The sequence below is a fragment of the Microcebus murinus genome, chromosome 12, assembly GCF_040939455.1.
Source record: "Microcebus murinus isolate Inina chromosome 12, M.murinus_Inina_mat1.0, whole genome shotgun sequence".
NCBI classification, from domain to species: Eukaryota; Metazoa; Chordata; class Mammalia; order Primates; family Cheirogaleidae; genus Microcebus; species Microcebus murinus.
The window spans coordinates 68860119-68883493 of record NC_134115.1 but is presented as its reverse complement, the minus strand read 5'-3'; the positions used below and the strand labels follow the sequence as shown (position 1 = coordinate 68883493).

At 40.3% G+C, this 23375-nt stretch overlaps 1 protein-coding gene across 5 annotated transcripts in view; it reads right to left on the bottom strand.

Annotated features, from left to right (window-relative positions):
• Positions 1–2100: 2100 nt before the first annotated feature.
• The window catches only part of ZNF462 (zinc finger protein 462), a 138829-nt gene continuing 117554 nt past the window's right edge, over positions 2101–23375 (bottom strand). For all 5 annotated transcript variants that reach the window (XM_012736784.3, XM_076008899.1, XM_012736786.3 and 2 more), the window contains exons 11-13: positions 12835–12967; positions 6400–6523; positions 2101–4907 (exon numbers count right to left, since the gene is read on the bottom strand). In XM_012736784.3, coding sequence (XP_012592238.1) covers positions 4700–4907; positions 6400–6523; positions 12835–12967 — 465 coding nt within the window. In that variant the 3' untranslated portion in view covers positions 2101–4699. The remainder of the gene's footprint in view (positions 4908–6399; positions 6524–12834; positions 12968–23375) is intronic.

Below are 23375 nucleotides of genomic sequence, written 5' to 3'. Positions count from 1 at the left end.
GGCCCAGCAAGCCCCAACTACTACCGTCAGTGGTAGTCCCTTCTCCAGACATTGCATCCTCACTGTTCATGAGCTGTCAGAAGACACCTCCTCTGTCTGCCCTGTTTGCTGCTATCCAGTGGCTAGCACCAAATATTTGCCCAAAAATATTGGTTAAATGCATGGGCAATGGCACCAGCTGCCTCTATTCCAAAAACAAGAGTTTCTGTCTCCCCTATTGTTTCCAAAGGAACATTTCTTCAGTTCCTGATTGAGGTAGAGGCTGCTAGCTTACATGTTCTTCCTGGGCACATGGGTAGACTAGACCACACACTTCCCAGCCCCCTAGTGGGTAGGTGTAGCTGTGTGACCAGGTCTAGCCCATGAAATGAGGCTGAAAGTGATATTTGCCACTTCCTGGATGAGGCATTTCAGTGGGTAGAACGCTCCAAGCTCTCAGCAATTGCGCCCCGAGACTCACGTGTTGAGATGGCAGCCTCATCAGCTGGAGGAGCGTGGACTCCAGAGTCTCCAGGTGAAAGGCACCCCACAGACTCCCACTGGCAATTTGTGTAACAACCAAACCTTTCTTGTGCTAAGCCAGGCATTTCAGGATTTGTCGTTACAGTCCCTACCATGACTAATGTATCAATATATTTCATTTCTTGTACATAAAAAAAAGTGAGAATATGGATTAGCCATGAACTCAATAAAAACATTGCTCATAAAATATTTGATGGAGGCCATGAGAGAAGAAAAGCAATGTTTTACAGTGGAGAAGTCCATCAAGTTACATTCTCTCCTTTATAGAAAACACAGGAGAGGCTGGGCGCGGTGGCTCACTCCTGTAATGCTAGCACTCTGGGAGGCCGAGGTGGGCGGATCGCCCGAGGTCAGGAGTTTGAAACCAGCCTGAACAAGAGCGAGACCCCATCTCTACTATAAATAGAAAGAAATTAATTGGCCAACTAAAAATATATAGAAAAAATTAGCCGGGCATGGTGGCACATGCCTGTAGTCCCAGCTACTCGGGAGGCTGAGGAAGAAGGATTGCTTAAGCCAAAGAGTGTGAGGTTGCTGTGAGCTAGGCTGACACTATGGCACTCAAGCCTAGGCAACAAAGTGAGACTCTGTCTCAAAAAAACAAAACAAAACAAAACAAAAAACAGGAGAAACTTCTCAACCTTCAAGATTGAGTGTCTCCTGAATATTTAATAATAAAACATTACTAAGAATGCAATTCTTACTGATTGATCCTTTTTTGTTTGTTGGCCTTGCCCATCAGGTAAGCTCAGAGCCAAACATGTGGCTTATGCATAGCCCCATGGAATGCATTTTTGTCAACTTCTACTGTCATCAGTTTGCTGCTCAAGCCTCATTTTCCCTTTGGCTCCCAATATCTCTAACTTTGTTTCGTTTAATTGTGTTTTATACACTCTTGTAAACCTCTTAACAACATTCCTCTGGTGAAGAGGATAAAGAGGAGGATGAGCGAGAACCAAGAATGAACTCTGAACAAATGATCCACGAGCCATTCTTCTAACACTGGAAGAGACAGTGTAAGTCAGCTCTGAATTTAACAGTGAATGCTGTTGATTTTAATTTACTTTTCTTCTAGGTCTCATGACTATTAATATTTCCTTTATCACAGGATAGCTCAAAGAATCTGTGAACGGTGGCAACTGTTGGTGCAGGTCACACAGTAAGATGGCGTGGCCTTCATGAGGCAAGAGGACAACACTGTGAAATGGATCCTCTCCCCATTGGAGGCTGTGACTTGCAGTTAGTTTAAAATGACTGTGCTCAGGGATCAGGGTCACCAGATGATGTTTAGTCACTGGTACTTCCTCCTTCTGAAGCTTTATACATCACTTTAAGTCACGTTCTCAATTGAAAGCATCCCCTCCCTAAAACTCCCCCAGGTGGTGATGAATACCTGATGCAGAAATACTAACATTTAAAAGTCCCAACTCACACCTCGCCTTAATTTTACCTTGGCTTTCCATACCTGTGTAAATTCAATGGCTTGGAATATCTCTCCTGTACATGCACTGAAAGGTAGTGCTAAGTTATTTTTAGATTTAGTATCTGTAAATGATTTACAACAGATGCACATAGACACATGTGAAAAAAATTCTTTATTAATTTCTCACATTTCATTACAAAATGTATGTTGCAAACAACTTGAATAACCTACTTGTGGTTTTGTTTGTTTGTTTTTGTTTTTAAACCCTTGGCTTCAAGGACTCAGGATCTCCCTATCTTTTATCAAGTATCGGGAAACACTGATTATTGGAGTCAATAGGTTCTCATTTTGCTATTTATTTTCTTCTCTCAAGCTCTGAAAAAAAATGTCCTCTGTATAAATTAAACAACAACAAAAAATGTTGTAAATTCTATGTCATTACAGTCAACAGAATTATAATAATGCATCCAAAATGTGCGGCCACAAAATATCAGGTATATGTTTGAAAAAGAAAAAAAAAATGACATTTTAGCCTTGTTAAAAGGATAATGGTCCCATATTTTTATTAACAGGTTAGCAAAACAAAATCCAATGGATTACAATATTTACATGTTATTTGAAAAATAAAGTAGTGATAAAAGCATGTCACAATTATTTTCTTTTTTTTTTTTCCTTTTTCTTTCTTTTTTTTTTTTCTTTTTTTTTTTGTTTGTTTTTTGGTAACCATTACAAACACCCAATCCAGGTATGGAACTGTTTAATACAATTGAAATGAGGCCAATTAAAAACAAATATCGACACAAAATGAATCTTTGTCTGGATAGTTCACACTTTCCCCATTTTCTGGTTTCCACATGATGGCCCCCATCCCTAAAAAAAAAAATTAAATTAAAACAAACATCCTACAAATAAAAATTCTTAACAGTAAGAAAATAAAAGAAGAACATGCTTTTCAAGTAAGCACTTATTCCACAAATGCAACATCTTTCCATGGATTTTATTTGAAGCTGTGTGGGACACTGTCATCTCAGCAATTCCCCTTCCCTTTCTTCCCTCCCGCCCTCCCGCAACCCTTCCAAGTAAAAAAACCAAAACATGAAAACCAAAGGACTCACACGTGCACACACACACGCACACACACGCACGCACACACACACACATCCGAGCGCTCACACACGCAGGCTCTTCTAAAACCTAGGCTTTAAGAAAAGTTCTTTTCTACTTTTTGGAACGAAACCGTTTGTTCACAATCAGAACATATTATAAATGTAGGCTTAGATTTAGTCTAAGCTGCTCCCTCCTGAAAAAGCTGATATGGGGGACAGAGCAGCTGGCAGCTAGATAAAAAAAACAAAAAAACAAAAAAAAGTAGTTCTCCAGGCTCCTTGTAGGATAGACATTATTTCTTGTCCACACTCACCAAAGGGATGGGATTCTAGTACATCCCCATGTCCCCCCAAATAATGAGATAACCCCCACAAATACAATGCCAACAGAAACAAAACACAGATTTTAAAAACACACACAAATGCCAGCCCATCCTAACAGAAATTATTTGTGTGAGACGGATAATGTGTGAATTTGACAGGCAACAAAAGGGTGAAGAGGACCTCCTCGTCTGGCCCACAAGCTGCATAGCTGTGCCGAAAGTTTGGTTCTTTAGTTAAATAAAAAAAAAAGTTAACTTCTTTGTTATTTCCATGTTTAAAATAAAAACATTCCTATTCACAAAACAAAAAACTAAATCTCCCTCACCCCCAAATTAAAACGACAATAAGAACACACACACAAAAAACCAATTTATATGAAAAACTGAATTGTGCTGTGTTTGTAACACTCAAATTGATAGAAAATAAACATGTGGCAAACAAAACTCCACGATCACCTTAAAATTAGCTCACATGGATCTACCAAATTCTAAATTATAGTTGAACACTAATAAACAGCTTACCTGGAATAAAGGATGACAATTCACAAACAGTTATCTAATAATTAAAGTCTGTTTCTTTTTTTTGTTTTGTTTTTTACTAAAATAATTAAAAAAATCACAGTATTTTAAGAAATAAAACCCACGTGGGGATTTTAAGCACAATTTGTGTTCCTTTCTTTAAAACTCTTTTTTTTTTTCTCCATTCACCATCTTGCCCAGCAGTTCTCTCTACATTTAACCACAACGACGACAGGTAGTACTGACAAATGCAGAGAATTCCCTTGGTTAAGTTTGAGGTACTAGGAAACAGGTGACTGTTTTATGCAAAGCAGTTTGTTTTCTGTTTTTGTTTTTTTGTGTGTTTTTGTTTTTTTTTTTTTCCCAAAGCGGCTGCAGTTAGGTCTTGAAAAAGCTTAAGGTATTAAAACTAGAAAAACGCACTGAAAGTTGCGCGTCAAAAAGTTGTTCCCCTACGAGAAGTCTTCTACTGTCACGGAGCTTCTGTTTCCACATACTGTCCAAGACCACCACCGTGCCCTTGGGAGGTGCTTCCATATTCCGCAACAAATGGAACTTCCATGATGAAGATCCGGAAGAAAAGATGTAGTGATGGAAAAGGAGCCACATATTCCAACCATTTAAATAATTTTAATTTACATACTCACTCACACAGGTACCAGTGCTTTGAAAATAGATTGTTCAGTCCTAAAAAGCAGCTTTTGTTCTGTCTTCTCTTTTCTGTCCCTCCCTTCTCAGCCCAAGCCGGCCCTCCCACTTTCTCATCATGGTTCAAGTAAGGTTTGATTAAGATTTTCACCAAACGCTTATTCTTTTTTGGCCTCTGCATTCTCTAGGAGAGATTTGTCGGTAGCTACTACACAGATGGCTACTGCTTCGTTCTTTAAGGAAAAGTCCATCCCAATGGCCTCCTCGACTTCCTTTTCCTCTATGGAGGGCATCTTCACAATGTCCTCCACTATCTCTTTCGGGTGGATTTCTTCTCTGCTCACCTGCTTGGTGTCATTCAATGCCCTGGGGGAGAAAACATTTATGGAAGACACAGTTGAGTATAGAAAATATATTTTTTCTAATTAAACAAAAAAGTAAACACCCCCCCCCCCAAAGTGTCCTTTTATTTCTCTGATCCTAAAAATGCCTTGGGGTTTCCTTTAACCAAATGCCATGGAGGTACAAAGAAATTGTGAGTGATTTATCCTTCCTGTAAGTTATGTTTAGGTTATGTATTTCTCTACCTTTTTAAAGATTTGAACCTACAAAAATGTCTATTGGCCGGGCGCTGTGGCTCACGCCTGTAATCCTAGCTCTTGGGAGGCCGAGGCGGGCGGATTGCTCAAGGTCAGGAGTTCAAAACCAGCCTGAGCGAGAGCGAGACCCCGTCTCTACTATAAATAGAAACAAATTAATTGGCCAACTGATATATATATAAAAAAATTAGCCGGGCATGGTGGCGCATGCCTGTAGTCCCAGCTACTCGGGAGGCTGAGGCAGGAGGATCACTCGAGCCCAGGAGTTTGAGGTTGCTGTGAGCTAGGCTGACGCCACGGCACTCACTCTAGCCTGGGCAACAAAGCGAGACTCTGTCTCAAAAAAAAAAAAAAAAAAAAAAAAAAATGTCTATTATTTACTATGTTTTGATTACATCGTGTTTTGCTTCTAGATTAACATACTAGTTTTATGACACCTCCTTTGCTGGGTCCTACGTGGTCATAGCAAGAATTGTCACACTCAAACTCCCCAGCTGAACTCAGAAGCTTGGAGATTGGCTATGTTTACTAAGACTAAAAGAGTAACTCAGGTACTCACGACTTATTGGAAAGGTCCAGAAACAAATCATGGACACAAACAAAAAGCAAAAACCTGAAGATGGAACCCATGTCTTGGGAAAGCTTAGTTATACTCTCTGAGGTCTACACACTTGAGGTTTTGGGGGCATTTTTTCCTGAAAGAAGCAAATCCTAGGTTCTTTCCGTGTCTGGTGGACTCAGGGTGACTCGTCGCGGGGACGATTTTATGTTTAATGATCTTATAAGCACTTTACAGGCGTGCTCTCACCTACCTGGGAGGCAGGCAGAAGCGGGCTGTCCCCGAGGCAGGGCATGGGAGTGTTCAAGGCCACTCAGGGAACGGTCAGTCACAGAGGCAGGAACAGAGGTCAGATCTTTTAGCCCCGGTTCAGGTTCTATCATAGAATGTCACGCTAATGAAAACTAAAGGGACGTTGGCTGGGGAAAACACTCTACTTCCTTCCACAAGTGGGCTCGGGTGGGATTTGTCATTCATAAAGATGACTTTTCCTCCTCTGACTTGAGGCTGGGTGACCATTTAAAAAAAAAAGACAACAGAAAAGGAGAAACTTGGTTCCTCACAATTACTTCTCCTCTTGTGGCCCAGAAATGTAGCCCAGAGGGGTCTGCGTGCTGTTGGGGGGACCAATAAAAAGAACCCCGATCTCACTCCCGCCCGCTCCCTCTGGGCGGAGGCCTCTGGGGCCGGCCCCACTTACATGCCGTGTCTCAGCACGTGTCTCTCCCACTCGGAGCCCTGTGAAAATGCCCGTCCACAAAATTCACACGGAAAACGCTTCTCGGCGTTAATAGCAGCCCCATGGTCAGAAAATCTCATCAGCTCTGCGGAGAGAAAGCAGAAATGTTACCTGCGTGGATCAGTCAACATTCATTAGGAAACCGTCTCTCCCACTTTCACCTGTAAAGCCGAGCGGTGGTCGAAAGCAATTTCCAGATTCCTTACTGTGTCTCGGGTTTTCCCCTGAGGGCGTTTCTTGAATAGCTCCCGGTGCTGGTGCCCCGGCCTCCCCATCTCTCCTCACCTCCCCCACACTCCCCTCACAAAAGATCTGGGCCTTTCTTGCTTGAAGAGCCCCTTCTGCCCACTCCAAAGGCATCTGAGCATTTTTTGGTTTTTTTTGCCTATTGAATCTCTGTCCCTTCTGTGACACTATCAGTGACTCACAGTTTAGCATCTACTCATTTTCTGTTTGACAAAGGTTAATCTTTGTTCACTGAAAAGAACACGGGCCACGGAAAGCACCAGACCAGGTTACGTGTTGTACACCTCGGGGTTTCTACTTGTTCCAAGGAAGGCTGAGGGCTCACGACTTGTGGTCATCCCCATGGATGTCACCGTCGTCCTCACAGGGTGGTTACGAGCTCTGAGTGAGATGTGCAAGGGAGAAACCTAGCACGACCATGAATGTGGGCAGGCAGCTGGGGCCCGCGTGTAAAAGCACCTCCCCAGCTATTGAGGGACGCTGGCCAGATGCCAGGCAGCTACTCCTCAGTCGGTGACATTCATGAATGTGGGGACAGACAGACGTTTCTGGAAGGGTCTGTAGGAAACATCAAATATTGACTTAGTTGTTTTGTTTCCTCCACGGTGTTGTGCACATGGCAGGGGTCTGATAAACGTGGATTGGCTGCCTCCTTGTTTTCAGGCCACATCTCCTGGCAAACTCAAAGACAAGAGCTTATGTGGCTTTTGTGCTGTCCCGAGTCCCAAGCCCTTATGTCTTTCATTATACCACAGAGGGCCACATCTTCACGTGGGTCATAAACAGCAGGATCTAGCCTGTCCTGCAGCCATGTCACAAAGTAAGGGCAATGCAGAGGGACATGTCGATAACATGCACATATCTGATCACTCTGGCCCCTGCGTTTGAGACATTATAGGAAGCTGCCTCCTGGTCAAAATCCCTCATCTAATAAGATCCTCAGGACAATGTTACCAGGACCGGGGGCCCTGTGACGCCTTCATCTTCAGCACAAAAAGCTATGTGAACGGGGCCAGTTTTAACAAAAGATGAAACATTTTCTCACAAATTAAGAAGATCACCACACAAGCCATTAAAAATAATTGCACAGACTATCTTCCTTGATTCTTTTCATTGGAAATGAGACAGCACCATCTGCTCTGCGCATTAATTCCTTAGCAGGGATTATCTTGGGCAAGAAATCAACAGAATGCCTTCCTGACTCCTCCCCAACTGCATAATGAGGGGGGGTGGGTGGGGAGGATTCTGCTTGGGTTAATTTTGATTTCTTCATGCCTGGTTTCTTCTCTTTCAAATTCCCTTCGATCTTCCTAGACAGGACCTGCAGCGTGTCACATTCAGCCCTCTCTCTCTCCGGCTCTCACACTTGGAACGGAGGTTGGAAATGGGGTAGTTACAAGGCTGCAAAACCCCCTAAGCGCAGGGTGTCTGATAAAGGTCTAAGTTGCCAACAAAGGGAACGTTCCTGGTACACTTGCTCCTTTACCCTTAGGAAACATGAAACCAGTCATCTATTCTTTCCAGTGGCACATGCTAAGTTCCATCCTCAAAGGAGGAGGCCACTCATCACCTGCCACACTTCAAATAAGCTCTCCAGCAGCCTGAGCCCTGCGCTAAAGCCACCTCCCGCCCTGGGCTCCTGGAAGCCAGGATGTCTGGCAAAAACACCCCGGGGCTATTGTGTGTGTTTCTTCTTCTTGGCAAGACTATACCTAGATGGTGGAAAATTGATTCTAGGTCTATTCAAAGGGGATGGGGGACAAAGAAGGCTGTTCTTTCAAGGATCCGTGAGGGGGAAGGGAAGGTTCAGGCTTTGTAATTCCCATTAACATTACTGGAAGTCACTCATGTAAAGCCCCCACCCTCTGAGAGGAGTGCCTGCTTCTCTACCCTGAGGACTTTTTCTTTTTTTCCATATGGTTAAAGCTCATGAATGTGGATGCTACACTTTCCAGTGAGAAGCAGAGACCACGAAGTTCTTTCCAGCCAAACCAAGCTGGCCTGATGCCACAGTGCCACTCGAGAAGGGGGTGGCCACAGTGGGCAGGCAGGGAAAACTTCCCTGGTGTCCCACACACATCTCAACTGCCTTTTCTTGAATTCTATTTTTTTTTTTTAAGGAGTCACAGGGAAGGGGTGAACTAAAGGGGTTTTTGCCCTTGTAATGCTTATAACCGTTAAAATCACACGTGCTCAGCTGTGGAGACCAAAAAGTCATAGTAATACCCAGTGAGGAATAATTTATTTCCTGAAGAGAAAGAGCAAGGCCACAGAGCATCAGGAAGAAAAAGGAGCCTTTCTGTCAGAAGCAGCCCATCCCAGAGAACTCTGGTAACAGGGCACAGATGTTAAGAATTCATTGTGAAGAACATATTTGTGAAATCGTTTTTTTAAAAGAAAAAAGAAAAAAAAAAAAGCGATGTTTCTCAGATCACAGCGCTGATCCTTGTTAGAAAAAGATTAATAGAGCCCCTACTAATAAAAATAATGACTTTTCAAGAAAAATCAGCCTATACGGTAAGAGTATTTTATTAGTCTATGTAGTTTTCAGGCTGACTGCAGGAGGGGGCTGGGGAGCAGTTGACAAGCTAGCACACCTTGACTGCCAGTCCCTGCTGTCTGTCTTGGTTGGGGGTTCAAAAGGCAAACTGCACCCCAATTTGCAAGCCCGTGGTCTCCTGCCCTGGCCTCATGGTGGAAGTGTAGGCGCAGGTTGGGAAAAGGAACAGGGAACACCTTGGAGGGCAACAGCCCACGAATAGGCTTCCTGAGGATTACAGACTGACCAAGAAGGAAAAACAAGATATTCTGCAAAAGTGCACCTTAGAACAAAGTGCCCAGGGTCACTGAATCCACAGATTTCGGGGCCAGGTTCCCTTTAGTGAAGAACATTCCACTGCCCACAGCACTGAGAAGTGGTATGTAATATAAGAGGTCTTGCCTTAGAGCCAGAAGACCTAAATTCAACTTTCAGTGAGTTTTTCTTTTTTTTCCCTCACGTTGGACAAGCTATTAAATATCCTAGATTTTTATTTTCTGATTTATAAAATGACAATAATACCACCTGCATTGCAAGGTGACCACTTATTAGGTGACTATTACATTCCAGGAACTGGGTTAAGATCTTGTGTGTTATCTCATTTAATTTTTTCAACCACTTATGGAACCATGCCCTGAGTAGCCAAAGCAATCTTGACCAAACAGAACAAAGTTGTAGGCCTTATACTACCTGACTTTAAAATCTACTACAAAGCCATAGTAATCAAAACAGCATGGAACTGGCATAAAAACAGACACATAGACCAATGGAACAGAATAGAAAGCCCAGAAATAAATCCATACATTTATAGTCAACTGATTTTCAACAAAGTTGCCAAGAACACACAATGGGGGAAAGGATAATCTCTTCAATAAAAGTGTTTCGGACAATTGGATATCCACATGCAGAAGAATGAAATTAGATCCTTATCTTATACCAGATACAGAAATTTACTCAAAATGGATTAAAGACTTATAAGACCTGAAACTATAAAAATACTAGAAGAAAACACATAAGAAAAAGCTCCATGACATTTGTCTGGGGAATAATATTTACAATATGAACCACAAAGCACAGGTAACAGAAAGAAAAATAGACAAATAAAATTACATCAAACCAAAAAGCTTCTGCATAGCTAAGCAAACAATCAACAAAAGGAAGAGACAACCTAAAGAATGGGTGGAAATATTTGCAAACCATATATCTGATAAAGAGTTAATATCCAAAATACATAAGGAATGCAACTTGATAGTAAGCAAACAAATAACTCAATTAAAAAATGGGCAAAGGATTTGAATAGATATTTCTCAAAAGAAGACATACAAATGTACAACAGGTATATGGAAAATAATGCTCAACATTGCTAATCATCAGGGAAATGCAAACAAAAACCACAATGAGATATCACTTCACACCTGTTAGAAAGGCTGTTATCAAAAAGAGGGAAGATAACAAGTATTGGGGAGCACGTGGAGAAAAGAGAACTCTTGCACACTGTTGATAATAATGTAAATTAATATAGCCATTATGGAAAACAGTATGGAAGTTCCTCAAAAAATTAAAACTATAACTACCATATGATCCAGCAATCCCACTTTTGAATATTCAAAGAAAATGAAATCAGTATGTCATAAAGATATTTGGACTCTCATATTCATAGCAAGATTATTCAGAATAGCCAAGATAAGGAATCAATCTAAGCATTTATCAGTGAATGGATGGATAAAGAAAAAGTGGTATATACACATAACGGAATACTATTCAGCCTGAAAAAGGAAGGAAATCCTGTCATTTGTGATAACATGGATGAACCTGGAGGACATGATGTTACGTGAAATAAGCCAGGCACAGAAAGACAAATGCTGCATGATCTCGTTTGTATGTGGAATCCAAAAAAGTGACACTCACAGAAACAGATTGTCTTGGTGGCTCCCAGGGGCTGGGGTGGGGAAATTAGGGAGATGTTGATCAAAGGACACAAAATTTCAGTTTGCTAGGAAGAATAAACTCAAGGGATCTATTGTATAACATGGTGATTATGGTTAACAATAACATGTATGCTTGAAAATGGCTGAGTAGATTTTAAGTGTTCTCACCATACACAAAAAAATAGCAAATATGTAAGGTAAAATATACATTAGTTAATTTGATTTAGCCATTCTACATGTATATGCATTCTAAAACATTGTGTTGTATGCCATAAATATATGCAATTTTTATTTGTCAATTACAAAATAATTTTTAAATAAAAGTAAATTTTAAAAAGTCCAAAAGCTAAAGATTTAAAGTAAAAAAAAAAAAATCTTTACAACAACCTTAGGAGGGAGGTGATGATATTATTATCATCATCATCATCGTTGTTGTTTTATTATTTTACAGATGATAAATGTATAAGGAGATAAAATAATTTACCTAAAGGCAGATAGATAGTAAGTAATGGCGCTGGGAGCTCAATTCAGGCAGGCTAACCATGGAGCCCTCCACATCACATGACATTAGAGAAGAAAGGTTATATAAAAACCACCAACACTGAGCCTGGCACAAAATGATGCCCAATAACAGCAACCAATGCCATTCTTCTCATCACTGGGATGATATTGACAATGTTTATTTGTCAGTAACATATCCCAACTGATATTCTTATCTGCACAGTCTGGAGATTTCCGTAATATTCTGTCTATACTGAATAACATAGAAAACCAACTCTAGATCATATAAGTGTATACGTACAACTAAATATACTTTTGAAAACCTTTTTATTTTAAAATAATTAGACTCTCAGGAAGTTGGAAAAAGAGTGCAAAAGTCCCACGAAACATTCCCCAGTGTATTCTGTAAATATGTGGTTGAATGAAAGAGGTGGTCTCTCTTGCTCCCCTCTTTACAAAGCAAAAACAGAGCACGGGGGAGATGAAGAGAAGGGCCAGCAGGGGAACAGTGAGAGGGGCCTCAAGTTCTTTGCAGCCTCCCCGACAGCCCGGTGGTCATGTCCCCACACCGACGACTTCAAATAAGCATTCAACTGGAAGTTCCTTCTCATCCCATGATAGTTCTACAGCAGGCGTCCTCAAACTACGGGCCACCGGCCACCTGTGGTCTGCCAAGGACATTTATCCGGCCCGCCTGGAGTTTTTGCCCCCCGCTGCCTGTCCTGCTTAGCAGCCGACTCGGCCCGGGCCCACAGTGCGCATGTGTGGAATGTGCGCCGCACTCTCCAACGGTCTGAGGGACAGTGAACTGGCCCGGTTTAAAAAGTTTAAGGACCCCTGCTCTACAGTGTCATCCATCTTGCTGTCTGCCTGTCCTTATTGTGAAGATTCCCCAGATACCAGCTTCCCTTATGAAAAACAAATCATTGCCATATATTTTTTCAACAATCAGATATCTCTAATTAGGGGGAAAATGTCTGTGTTCCTTCTCGTTTCCATAGCGGGTCGTAGTTTACAGAGACACGGCCCCCTAACGTGTTTCTTAGGTCAGTCTGTTGTGTTACTTAACTAAGAAGGATCATCCCTTCTGTCACTCCTACAGCCACCTCCTGCCTCCCCCCTCTGTCTCACCATGGACGTGCCCAACGCCAGCTGGGACTAAGAGGGCAGGAGGGGACTAACCTCTGTCTTCGGCCTTGCTGTTCATTTCTTCGTCCTTGTCCTCGTCATCGCTGCTGGAGCTCTCCATCTTTTCCTTCATCTGTTCCAGCTGATCCAAGTTCACCCGTCCAACCAGCTCAAAGTTACGGCTTACCTGGAAAAGGCCCAAACAAATGATGGAATAATGGACCGCAGGCTAAAAAGGGGTTCTTCTCCCTGATGGAGAGACCTTTCTAACATCCTTTTCCCACGACTGTGTTTTTGGAAACAGGATCAAACAACCCAGGGGCCTAAGAGATCTTCTTCCTGTTCAACTATTCTCACTGAACTGCCAACACTGGACCAAACTTGTTAAGAAACATGATCTACAGTAAACAGGGAGCAGAAAGCATCCTGGAGCCTACGTAGGGGGTGGAGTAGTCTAGCAACCATTTTTTAAGTTGAATTCAAAGGTGCAGCTTCCATAAACTATCCAAATTGCAAACACTGTTGGAATAGAACAGGTTCGGCAGCCATCCTGGCCACCAGCAGTGACAGCCGTGACCTTTTTGCCACGATTCTGTCAAAGGAGGTGTTGTGGGCTGTCCAGCTCGGGCCAGATGACAACTATTCCATTCTTAACTCTAGTTTAAACGGAAGACAATATTACTGCTGTTAGTGTTACTACTGATTTTGAAGCTGACCACAGCTTTATTCATCAAGGCTGGGATTATCTGAGAAAAATCTAGATGACTAACCCCTAAAAGCCCTTTAAAAGTGTTTTATTTATATAAAATTGTGGTTAGAATAATGTGGGAATCCAAGCTTTCCTCAAAATGTCATTCAAGGGAAACAAAAATGTACACTAAAAGTCTTTAAAGATTTTATCTTCTGGGTTCTGAGATCAACGATAGCACAGCATTTGCCTTCTTCATTAATCTAGTTTCAGAGCCTCGGCTGTTGGATGCATAGAATTTTCAGGAATAACAAGTTGGTGGAGAACTCAAGCCAACAAACAGCCATGGGCTACTCCACTGTGCTACTCCACTGTGCTCCCCTCACTGAGGCTGAGGGAGGAGGCACACAGACATGAATGAGGCCGGGTTCTGGCTTGCAGAGGCTCACAGTTTAGTTGAAGAGGGAAGACAGACAACATTAATGAGATTCCATGGCAGGTGTCCATAGCTACCGCAGTGGAGGTAGATTGTAATAAGGGCAATGAGGGCGCAGGAGGGGAAAGAGAGAATTTACAAGACAATTGTAAAATATTCTCCAGGACCAAACTGGAACAAAGATTTGCTGAGCACCAACTATTCCATATGCCTGGCAGATGGGAACATCATCGACAGTGACAAATGGGAGAGAGATTTAGAGTACCAGCTCTGATAGACAGTCCTGTCGAAAGGCTAACTATTGTCCCAACCGTGTCATGTAGAAGACAGGTAGCATCTAAAAGGAGGAAGGAAACTTGAGGCAAGAGAAACAATACATTGATCTATAATAATTAAATCCATGAAATCAGTTGTCTTGGAAAACAATTCAGTGTGAAGGTGGACAAGATGTCTTCATCAATCCCAATGCTAAACACTCAGAGAAGGCAGCTTCTCATTCTGCTAATTAAAAAAAGTTTTAAAAATTAATAAGACTAAGGTCAGAAGGAGGAGGAGGAAGAAATCAAGTTTAGAATCTTAATTTCTCTCTTTCTCTCTAAATTCACAGTAACGGTGTCTAAGGATTTTTGTTTGCAGCACCTTCCTGATAGGGATTTAGCATTTATATTTATTTATTTTTATGACTTAAGAGCAAACAGGGACAGCAGCAGGAGCAGGAGCTTTTAAGTCAGACAGACCTGAGTTCAAGTTCAGGGTTTGCCATTGGCCACTAGACTCTGGGTGAGTCGCTCAACATATATGGCCTCAACTGTCCCTCCGCATTGGTTAAAGAAGGTCAGCAGGGTGCCTGAAGGAAAACAGTCTCCCCTAAATGTGAGCGCCTTCCCCTTTCTGGGAATGTGGGCCTTTTCCGGATTTGGCTCTTGGAAATGCTTACGACAAGCATTGTGAATGCATATTTACAAAGTTATGTTTGGCCACAAAGCCTACATTTTAGCCAAATAGCATTTATGACAAATATTTGAATAGAAGTTTTCTGGCTTGTTAATTTTTCAGGAAAAGTGGGCAAGGTTCCAATTTGCCTCATTTCAAAATGTGTTTGAAGAAAACTATTTTTAAATGACTAGCACATACAAGGCAGCCTTGCCTGGACCACTTTCTCCCCCACCTCCACCCCCCGCAATCAGGGCGACTGTAAGTGTGAGTAAGGCCCATGAGGGGCAGTGCAGCAACCAGGAAACAAAAGCAATGACACCAAGGAAGCCAAAAGGAATCTTCAAACATCTGCTTTAGTCCAGTTGCCTTCCCTCCCTCCTTCCTTCCCTTTTCCTCCCTCCCACCCAGAAGGACTTCCTCGGGGCTCGCCGAGCCAGGCCCCGGGGTCTGCATGGAGCCCCCGCTTCCCATGGAACTCGCGATGACAGAAGGGGATCTGTCACCAAACCAAATGTTATTTTTTTCTCCTCCTTCTGCGTTTTTTTTTTTTTTTTTTTTTTTGGAGGACTGTATTTGTCCATTTTCCCAGCACCATCATCCCTTTCCTGGAAAACTGTTAACATTTTATATTCTGCACCATTTTAAAATAGTACATGACATTTTCACAGTGTGATGTTCATCCCGGGCTAACCCTGGGTTTATTCATCTTGAAGATTTCTAAAATCTTTGCTAGGCAATTAAAAGATTTGAAAGCGAAAAACTACAATTTTTTGCTATGTAATTAGATTTTAAAATAAAAAACTCTTTATCATGTTGGGTGATTACTGTATTTGAAATCCCCAAAGCAGCCATCCAAATATTAATCCTAACACAAAAGGAAGGCTCCTTTCTGCATTCCTGAGCCCATTATCATCTTTTACCTGGATTACTGCAAGCCCCCTCCCCCCTCCCTCATTGGTCTCCCAGAGCCCACTCTCTTGTCCCTTCTTGTATCTAATTCTCCAGTGGGGTCAAAGCGATCTTTAAAAAAAAAAAAAAAGTAAATCCCTTCATGTCAGTCTCTGCTTGCCCCGAGGATAAAATACAAATTTCTTACTGTAGTTTACATGGCCAGCTACCAATTCTGGCCCACCTTCTCCAGGCTTCCTCTTTCTTGCTCCGTCACCCTGGAATGAGGTCCCCGTGGAGTGTTGTGCCCTCGAGTACTCTGTGCCTCTGCATGTGACGTCTTGTCTGCCTGATGAACTCTCCCAAGCATGTCCCCATCCCGTGTTCACTCCTCCACCTTCCAGCCCCGCCTGACCCTTCCCTGAACTCCTCCTGCAGTTCCAACCCGGCTCTCTGCTTTCCGAGCGCCCTGCTCTCCCCTTTGAGAACACGCCCCTCTCAGCCACGAACTGTGGACAGCCTGCCTCGCTCTCCCCACCCGACTGCGAGCCCTGAGGGCGGGCTGTCCGTGCACCTCACTCACAGCTAAGCCTCCACTCGCCAGCACAGTGTCTAGACTACAGTGCGCGCTGTTCTCACCTCCTGACTACTGGAAACTTGCCTTTGAATTTAAAATATTTTTCTTTCATATAAATGTTCACAAAGAAAATTTGGGAAATAGAAGAAAACCTCATTTAAAATCCAACTATCTATACATAATAACTGTTAATGAGTTATTGTATTTCGGTCTTACTGTTCTCTATCCCTAGATTATTTACATTGCTGTAATCATATTATAAAAGACAAGTAGTTTTTTTTTTTTTTTAAATACAAGTGTTCATCCTGCCTTTTCTTCTTTGCCTGACGTGGTATATACATCATTCTCGGAATAAACATGGTTTTTAATCACCACATAGTATTTCATTACATGGATATACTATAATTTACTTGACTATCTCAGTATGAATTTACTGGCTTTTCACTACTAAAAATGCAGTAATAATAAATCTTATTATATTTAAGCCTTGCTTTTCATGCTTGGTTTTAATTTTACAGGCTAAATTTCCAGGTGTGAAATTATAGGGTCAAAGTCAAACGCTATCAGGTTTATTAAAGTTCCAATATATTTCTCAGTTGGCTTCCAAAAAGATCACACTTCTTTCTGGGGCTGCAGATTGGGGGGATATCTGATACACTTCTTGATGGTGCTGAAGACACATTGAGGGAAATTCACGGGAGATGAGAAGTAATTTATTACCCCATTTTCCCGAAGGGCCCACAACAAAGAGATGAAGAGCAGGAGTGTGAGATTTAGAACCTGGCTCCTTGCAAGCCTTTTGCAGGTGGAAGAAGTCACATATGTTCTTGATAGGTAGACTGTTCAAATAAATAATCACTTAGACTGTAAAACTATATGCAGATCCTTACTCCCGTGAAAGTTATTTGTGAAGTCCCAGTCGCCCCAAGTCCCTGTGAAGGCCACCAACCCTGAGTCTGGCGAAGTCGCTGCCCAGTGAGAGGAGGTGCCACAACCAGCAAATGCAAAACCCCTTCCATGCTCACACTTAATGTTCAGACTTCACAGCTTTGTTTTTCTTTCTGTTTGTTGGTTTTTAACCATTCAGCAAGATGGTTTAGATCTGTTCTTAGCATATGTTTCCATACTTTCGACTTATTCTAAAGGGAAGCATTATTATATGATTTACAGATATTACCAAGTTGAACATGCATTTTCATGCTGTCCTAGGGTGGCAAACCCAATCTTACAAAAAAGACTGATATAAACATGCTTGTTCATGACAACACGAAACTGCACACTCTTCTGATTATATTGCAGGCATCAAGTTGGGGAGATGAAGCAGGGGAGTAGTGGCAATGAAGAAAGTCCACTTAAGGATTGAAGAGTTTCTAACCTTGAGGTTCCCCTTCTTACTTCGCATTTACACTTCAAAAAGAGGCACCCGATCAGGACCTTCATATGACCTAATACTACATGTTGAAGTTAAAAAGAAGAGCCAAAGGGAACTTCTTGTTCCTAAAAGTGACACCAGAGAACATGGAAAACATTGACCTGCCTCTCACATCAGAAATGCTCATTAGTCAGAAACTGAGAATATATAGTGGTGTGAAGATTTCTGGATGACTTAAACACGGGCCAGCAAATTTCCTGTGCTGGGCCAGATGAGTAAATATTTTAGGCTTTCTGGACCATTTAGTCTTTGTTACAACTACTTAACTGCTGTTGTGGCTTGGAAGCAGCTATGAACAATATGTAAATGGATAAGTATGGCATATATATATATATCACATTTTCTTTATTGATTCATCCATCAATGGACACTTATGTTGTTTCTATGTCTTAGCTATTGTGAATACTGTTGCAATGAACATGGGAGTGCAGGATCTCTTTGAGATACTGATTTTGTTTCCTTTAAATATATACTCCAAAATGGGATTGCTGGATCATATGGTAGTTCTATTTTTAATTTTTTGAGAAACCTTCATGTTGTTTTTCCTAATGGCTGTACCAATTTACATTCTCATCAACCATGTACAAGGTTGATGGGTTCCCCCTTCTCCACGTATATCAAAGCATCACCTTAAATATAGATAATTTCATTTACTGATTATACCTCAATAAAGTTGGGGAAAAAAGAAATTCAGCCAAACAAACCAGCTAGACAGTATTAGAGTTCTATAGAAGAAGAGCCTTGAAATCATATTTGTGTTGCACTATGCTGCACCTATTTTATAGGTACCCTTTATCAAGCACTTAGCATGCTAGGTTGTGGTTCCCGGTTTATGCTTGTCTTGCCTACTTGCTTGTAAACTCTTCCATGGTAGCAACCATGTCTTGTCTAGTTTTATAGGCACAGTGCAGAATATAAGGTCAGTCATCTAGTTGACACACAATAAATGCTATTTGAATTTACTGGTAACATGAAAACTCATGGGAGATAATAACGTATAAAGAATTCACAATATTGCTATAAGATTTGCATCCATGAAATAAATTTGCTTAAAATGAGAGAGTAAAATAAGATACGTTCTAAAAGATTTTGTTTCAATACTTATCAGATATCTATTATGCGCTAAAAATGCATCCAGTAGTTTTCACATGTATGGCCTAACCCTAATGACCATTCTGTAATATAGGCATTCTCTTCCATATCTGTAGATGAAGAAAACAGAAAGAAGAAACAGAACACAAAGCCAGGATTAGGGCTCAGATCTTCAGATGCCATAGCTCAAGCTTTTCTCATTATAATGTAAATCATCTGCAGAAATGCAAAATTACTCAAAAATTTTATAAAAATCACCATGATTATTACTAGCACAAGAAGGAAGAAAAAAATATTAACATACTAATATTCTGTTGCAAAATCTGATGAGATAGAGCAGGAGCATCCTTTGAGGGTTTTTTTTTTTTCTACGAAATAAAAACAGTAAGAATAAAAGATCAAAAAGTATCGAGAAAAGCATGTAGCACAAAAGTCAAGGAGGCTATCTGCTTTCTTTTACAAGCATGGACTCAGAATCAGAAAACAGATTTCTATCAGATGCAACGCAGCAAAAGTCCAGACAAAATCAACTCATTTGGAGACTATCTCAGCATGACTTCAGACACAAGAACTCAAGAAAGGCCAGGTGAAAGATGTCACTAAAAAGCCTCACAGCTTCAGTGTTGGCCAACTGAGCTAATTGCCAATCTGCTGGCCCCAAAATGCAGAGGGGCACAGATGCTGATGGATGCTGGCACATTTTGCTATTTGGACAGGATATTTAAAGTTTCATATTGGAAAACTGATTTCATTCATTGATTTATTTAACAAACAACTACCGAGGCTTTATGTTATGCGGGGCACTATGTTACATTTTGGAAGAAAAGAGAGATAAATACTGTGCCTTAAAAGAGAAAGAAGGGAAGTCCTACTAACGCTTAAGTTTAGTGGATAGTTTCAAAATCTACAGATAAAGAACATCTTCAAATGTCTACTTGAGAAATATTGTCTAAGGTTCTACCAGGCACATCTCTCTGAAATATGGTCACACCTCTTGCTCATCTACTTCTGATTCTCTTGTCTTCCAAAACACATGAAAGAAACAGATCAATGGTTAACAAATCAAGAAGCAAAACTAACATGAGGGGAAGCAGAGATGAAATGACATACTCTTCTAGAGAAAATTTCAACTTGCAGAAATCCTTGCAGCTGGTAAAGCTAAAGCTATAGTATTTAGTTCAGAAATTAAACGCAATCCCCCCACCCCCGCCAAAAAAAGTGGCCAAAGGTGTGCTTAATGATTTGGGACTAATTCATCTTACAATTTGGGAAGAACCTTTTCTGGGGAAGAGTCTTCTTTTATTTATTTTCATTTCCTTTTCTGGAAATGAATGCTCTATGTGATTTTTTGGCCACTGTGGACTTCACTAGTACAGAAAGCTGAACAATTTTATTGGAATAACTAAAATGTTACTGATTCTTTCTGAGCTTAATGTTCCGCTGCTCCCCTAAACTAGCCAAAAGTAAGAGATATGAGTATCTTAGAGTTTAGCCTCCAGAGGCTCCATTTGTATAAAAAATTAAAAACATTTCAAAGTAAATTCAATTAGTGAGTGTGTACTGCCTGAATAGACTATCCTTCTGAATTTAATATACCGAACATGACAATTTTATGAGCAGACCAAGTAAGACATAATATATTTTTATTTCCTTAAACTAGCAAAGAGACATAAGAACCATAAAGAACACTAACAAGGTATTGCATATACTTAGACTTTCTTAAAAAAAAATACATATATATGTATATATATGTGTGTTTTTTAAATGTGAGAAGTGCAAGGTTTGGTTGTTTGTTTGGTTTTTTTTCATGACTTCACGTTTCCTTGAAATGCTGTCTTCATCTTTCACCAGCACCAATAATAAATGGCATTACTGACAGATAAATCATTGTGTTGGGGGCGGGAGGGAGAAATGGAAGGAGTGAAAAAAGGGAGAGAGAGGAGGAGAAAAGACAGACTGAAAGAGAGAAGAGTCGACCTTCTAGAGGACTTAGTGAGATCAAAAAAAAGATAGGGAGTCCAAGGCTGAAAAAATAAAACTTCATAGCCTGCACTGTTTATTTTAGATCCCAAGAGATTACAAATGATTCCTTGCTCACTGGTACAAAGATAGAGATCTAAGGGGGCAAGATTCTGTTTATCACTTATAAAATGAGGGTTCTGACTGTCATCCCTGCCCACTGCACTCTGGCTCTTGAGGATAAACATAGCATCTTAAATCAAGTGCACTGACATTTTGGTTCTTAGATGGCCTGGTATATTTGACTTCAAGGACCTTTCCTGCTGGTACCAGAATTCTGTCCAGTCCATGAACGATATAGTCTGACAGCTTTAGAGACATCCCTGAAGTTTACGACCTTTGCAGGAAGAATTCAGAAATCCAGGTTTGAATGTCCAGCTCTGTTTAACAATATCCTTTGACTGAAAATACATCCTACAGCAGCGTGTTATACTGTCTCCTATAGATTCGCTCCACCACACAAAATCATCTGAAGTCAGCTATTTGTGGAAGAATGTAATGAGCACTGTCTTACTAAAGGAAAAAAAATGAGTAAATCCCAGTTGAGAAGCAATTGCTAAGTCTAATCCACATTTTATTTTTGGCAGTTTACACATTAATCTGGATCTTGAGTATCTTGTTGATCTATCTATTCCCAGGATTAACTTCATAAGAAAAGACTGAAGGAAATTAACATTTATTGAGGACCTACTGTGTGGGGTTCTGGGAAACTTGCATCTGTTTTAGGTACTGAGGTTTAGTTTATTTACCATAAAATTTATCTATTTTTAAATAAACAGTTCAATGATTTTTTAGTAAATATATACATTTTTGCAACCCTCACCACAATTCAGTTCAAGAACATTTTCATCACTCTGAGAAGTTCCTTCATATCCTTTGTAATCAATCCTCGCTCTTAACTGCCCCTTGCAACCTCTGAGCTGCTTTCTGTCTCTAGAAGTTTGTCTTTTGTAGACATTTCATATAAACAGGATCAAATAACATGTGGTCTTCTGTGTCTGGCTTTTGTCCACTTAGCATGATGCTTCTGAGATTCATCCATGCTGTTAAATGTATCAGCAGCTCATTGGTTTCTATTGATAAGTAGTATTCCATTGCATGGCTAGACCACATTTTGTTTATAATTCCACTTTATGTGAGAGTAGGATTGCTAGATCAGATGGTAAGTGTATGTCTACCTTATCACAAATTGCCAAAGTGCACTACAGTGGCTATACTATTTCACATTCCCACCAGCACTGTATGAATTCCAGTTTCTCCACATCCTTGCCAACACTTTGGTACTATCAGCTTCCTTAATTTTAGTCATTTTAGTGGGTGGCAAGTGGAATCTGTTGTTTTAATTTCCATTCCCTTAGTGGTGAATCACGCTGAATAGCTTTTTATGTGCTTTTTTGGGGGCCATTTGTATCTTCTTTGGTAAAATGTCTAGTCAAATCTTTTGCTCATTTTTAATTGAGTTACTTATCTTCCTATTATTGAGTTGTAAGAGTTCTTTATATATTTTGGTTAAAGTTATTTGTTAGATAATTACTCTGAAAATACTTGCTTCCAGTCTGTTGCTTTTCATTTTCTTAATCGTGTCTTCTGAAGAGTAAAAGTTTAACTGTTTTTTCATTTTCTTAATTGTGTCTTCTCGAGTAAAAGTTTAATTTTGATGACATCCAATTTATCTACTTTTTTTCCACGTCCATAGATTTTGTATCATGTATAAGAGTTTTTCCCTAACTCAAGATCACAGGGTTCTCTACTATTCTTTTAAAAGTTTTATAGCTTTAACTCATACATTTAAGTTTATGATCTTTTTGACTGAATTTTTGTGTAGAGAATGATGTAAGGATCAAGGGCCATAATTTGCATATGTAAATCCAATTGTGCCAGCACCATTTAAAAAAAAATCCTTTCTCTATTATCTTGTCACAAAATCAATTGACCACATATATTATGGACCATTTCTTCGCTTTCTCTTCTGCACCACTGATCTATGCATCTATCCTCATGACAAGTTATAGTAAGTTTTGAAATCAAGGGTGAGTCCTCCAACTTTATTCTTTTTTCACCCTATTTAGGTTATTCTAGGTTATTTGCCTTTCCATATAAATTTTAGGATAGTTTGTCAATTTCTAACAAAAAAAGCTTACTGAGATTTTGGTAGAGATTATGTTGAATCTGTAGGTCAATCTGGAAAGAATTACCAATATTCAGTCTTCTACTTCATGAACATGGTATATATATTAATTTAGTTTTTTTTTATTTCTCTCAGCAACACTGTAGCTTTCAGTGTACAGTTCTTAAAGTTCTTATGTTAAATTTATTCTTGAGCCTTTTATCCTTTCTGATGTTATTACATAAGAAATTGATTTTTTTTAAATTTCATTTTCAGGTAGTCTATTGCTATTACATAGAAATATAATCGATTTCTGTATATTGATTTTCATATCCTGCAACCTTGCTAAACTCACTAATGTTCTAGTAGCTTTTTTATACATTTCTCAGGATTTTCTACCTACAAAAATGACATTGTCTA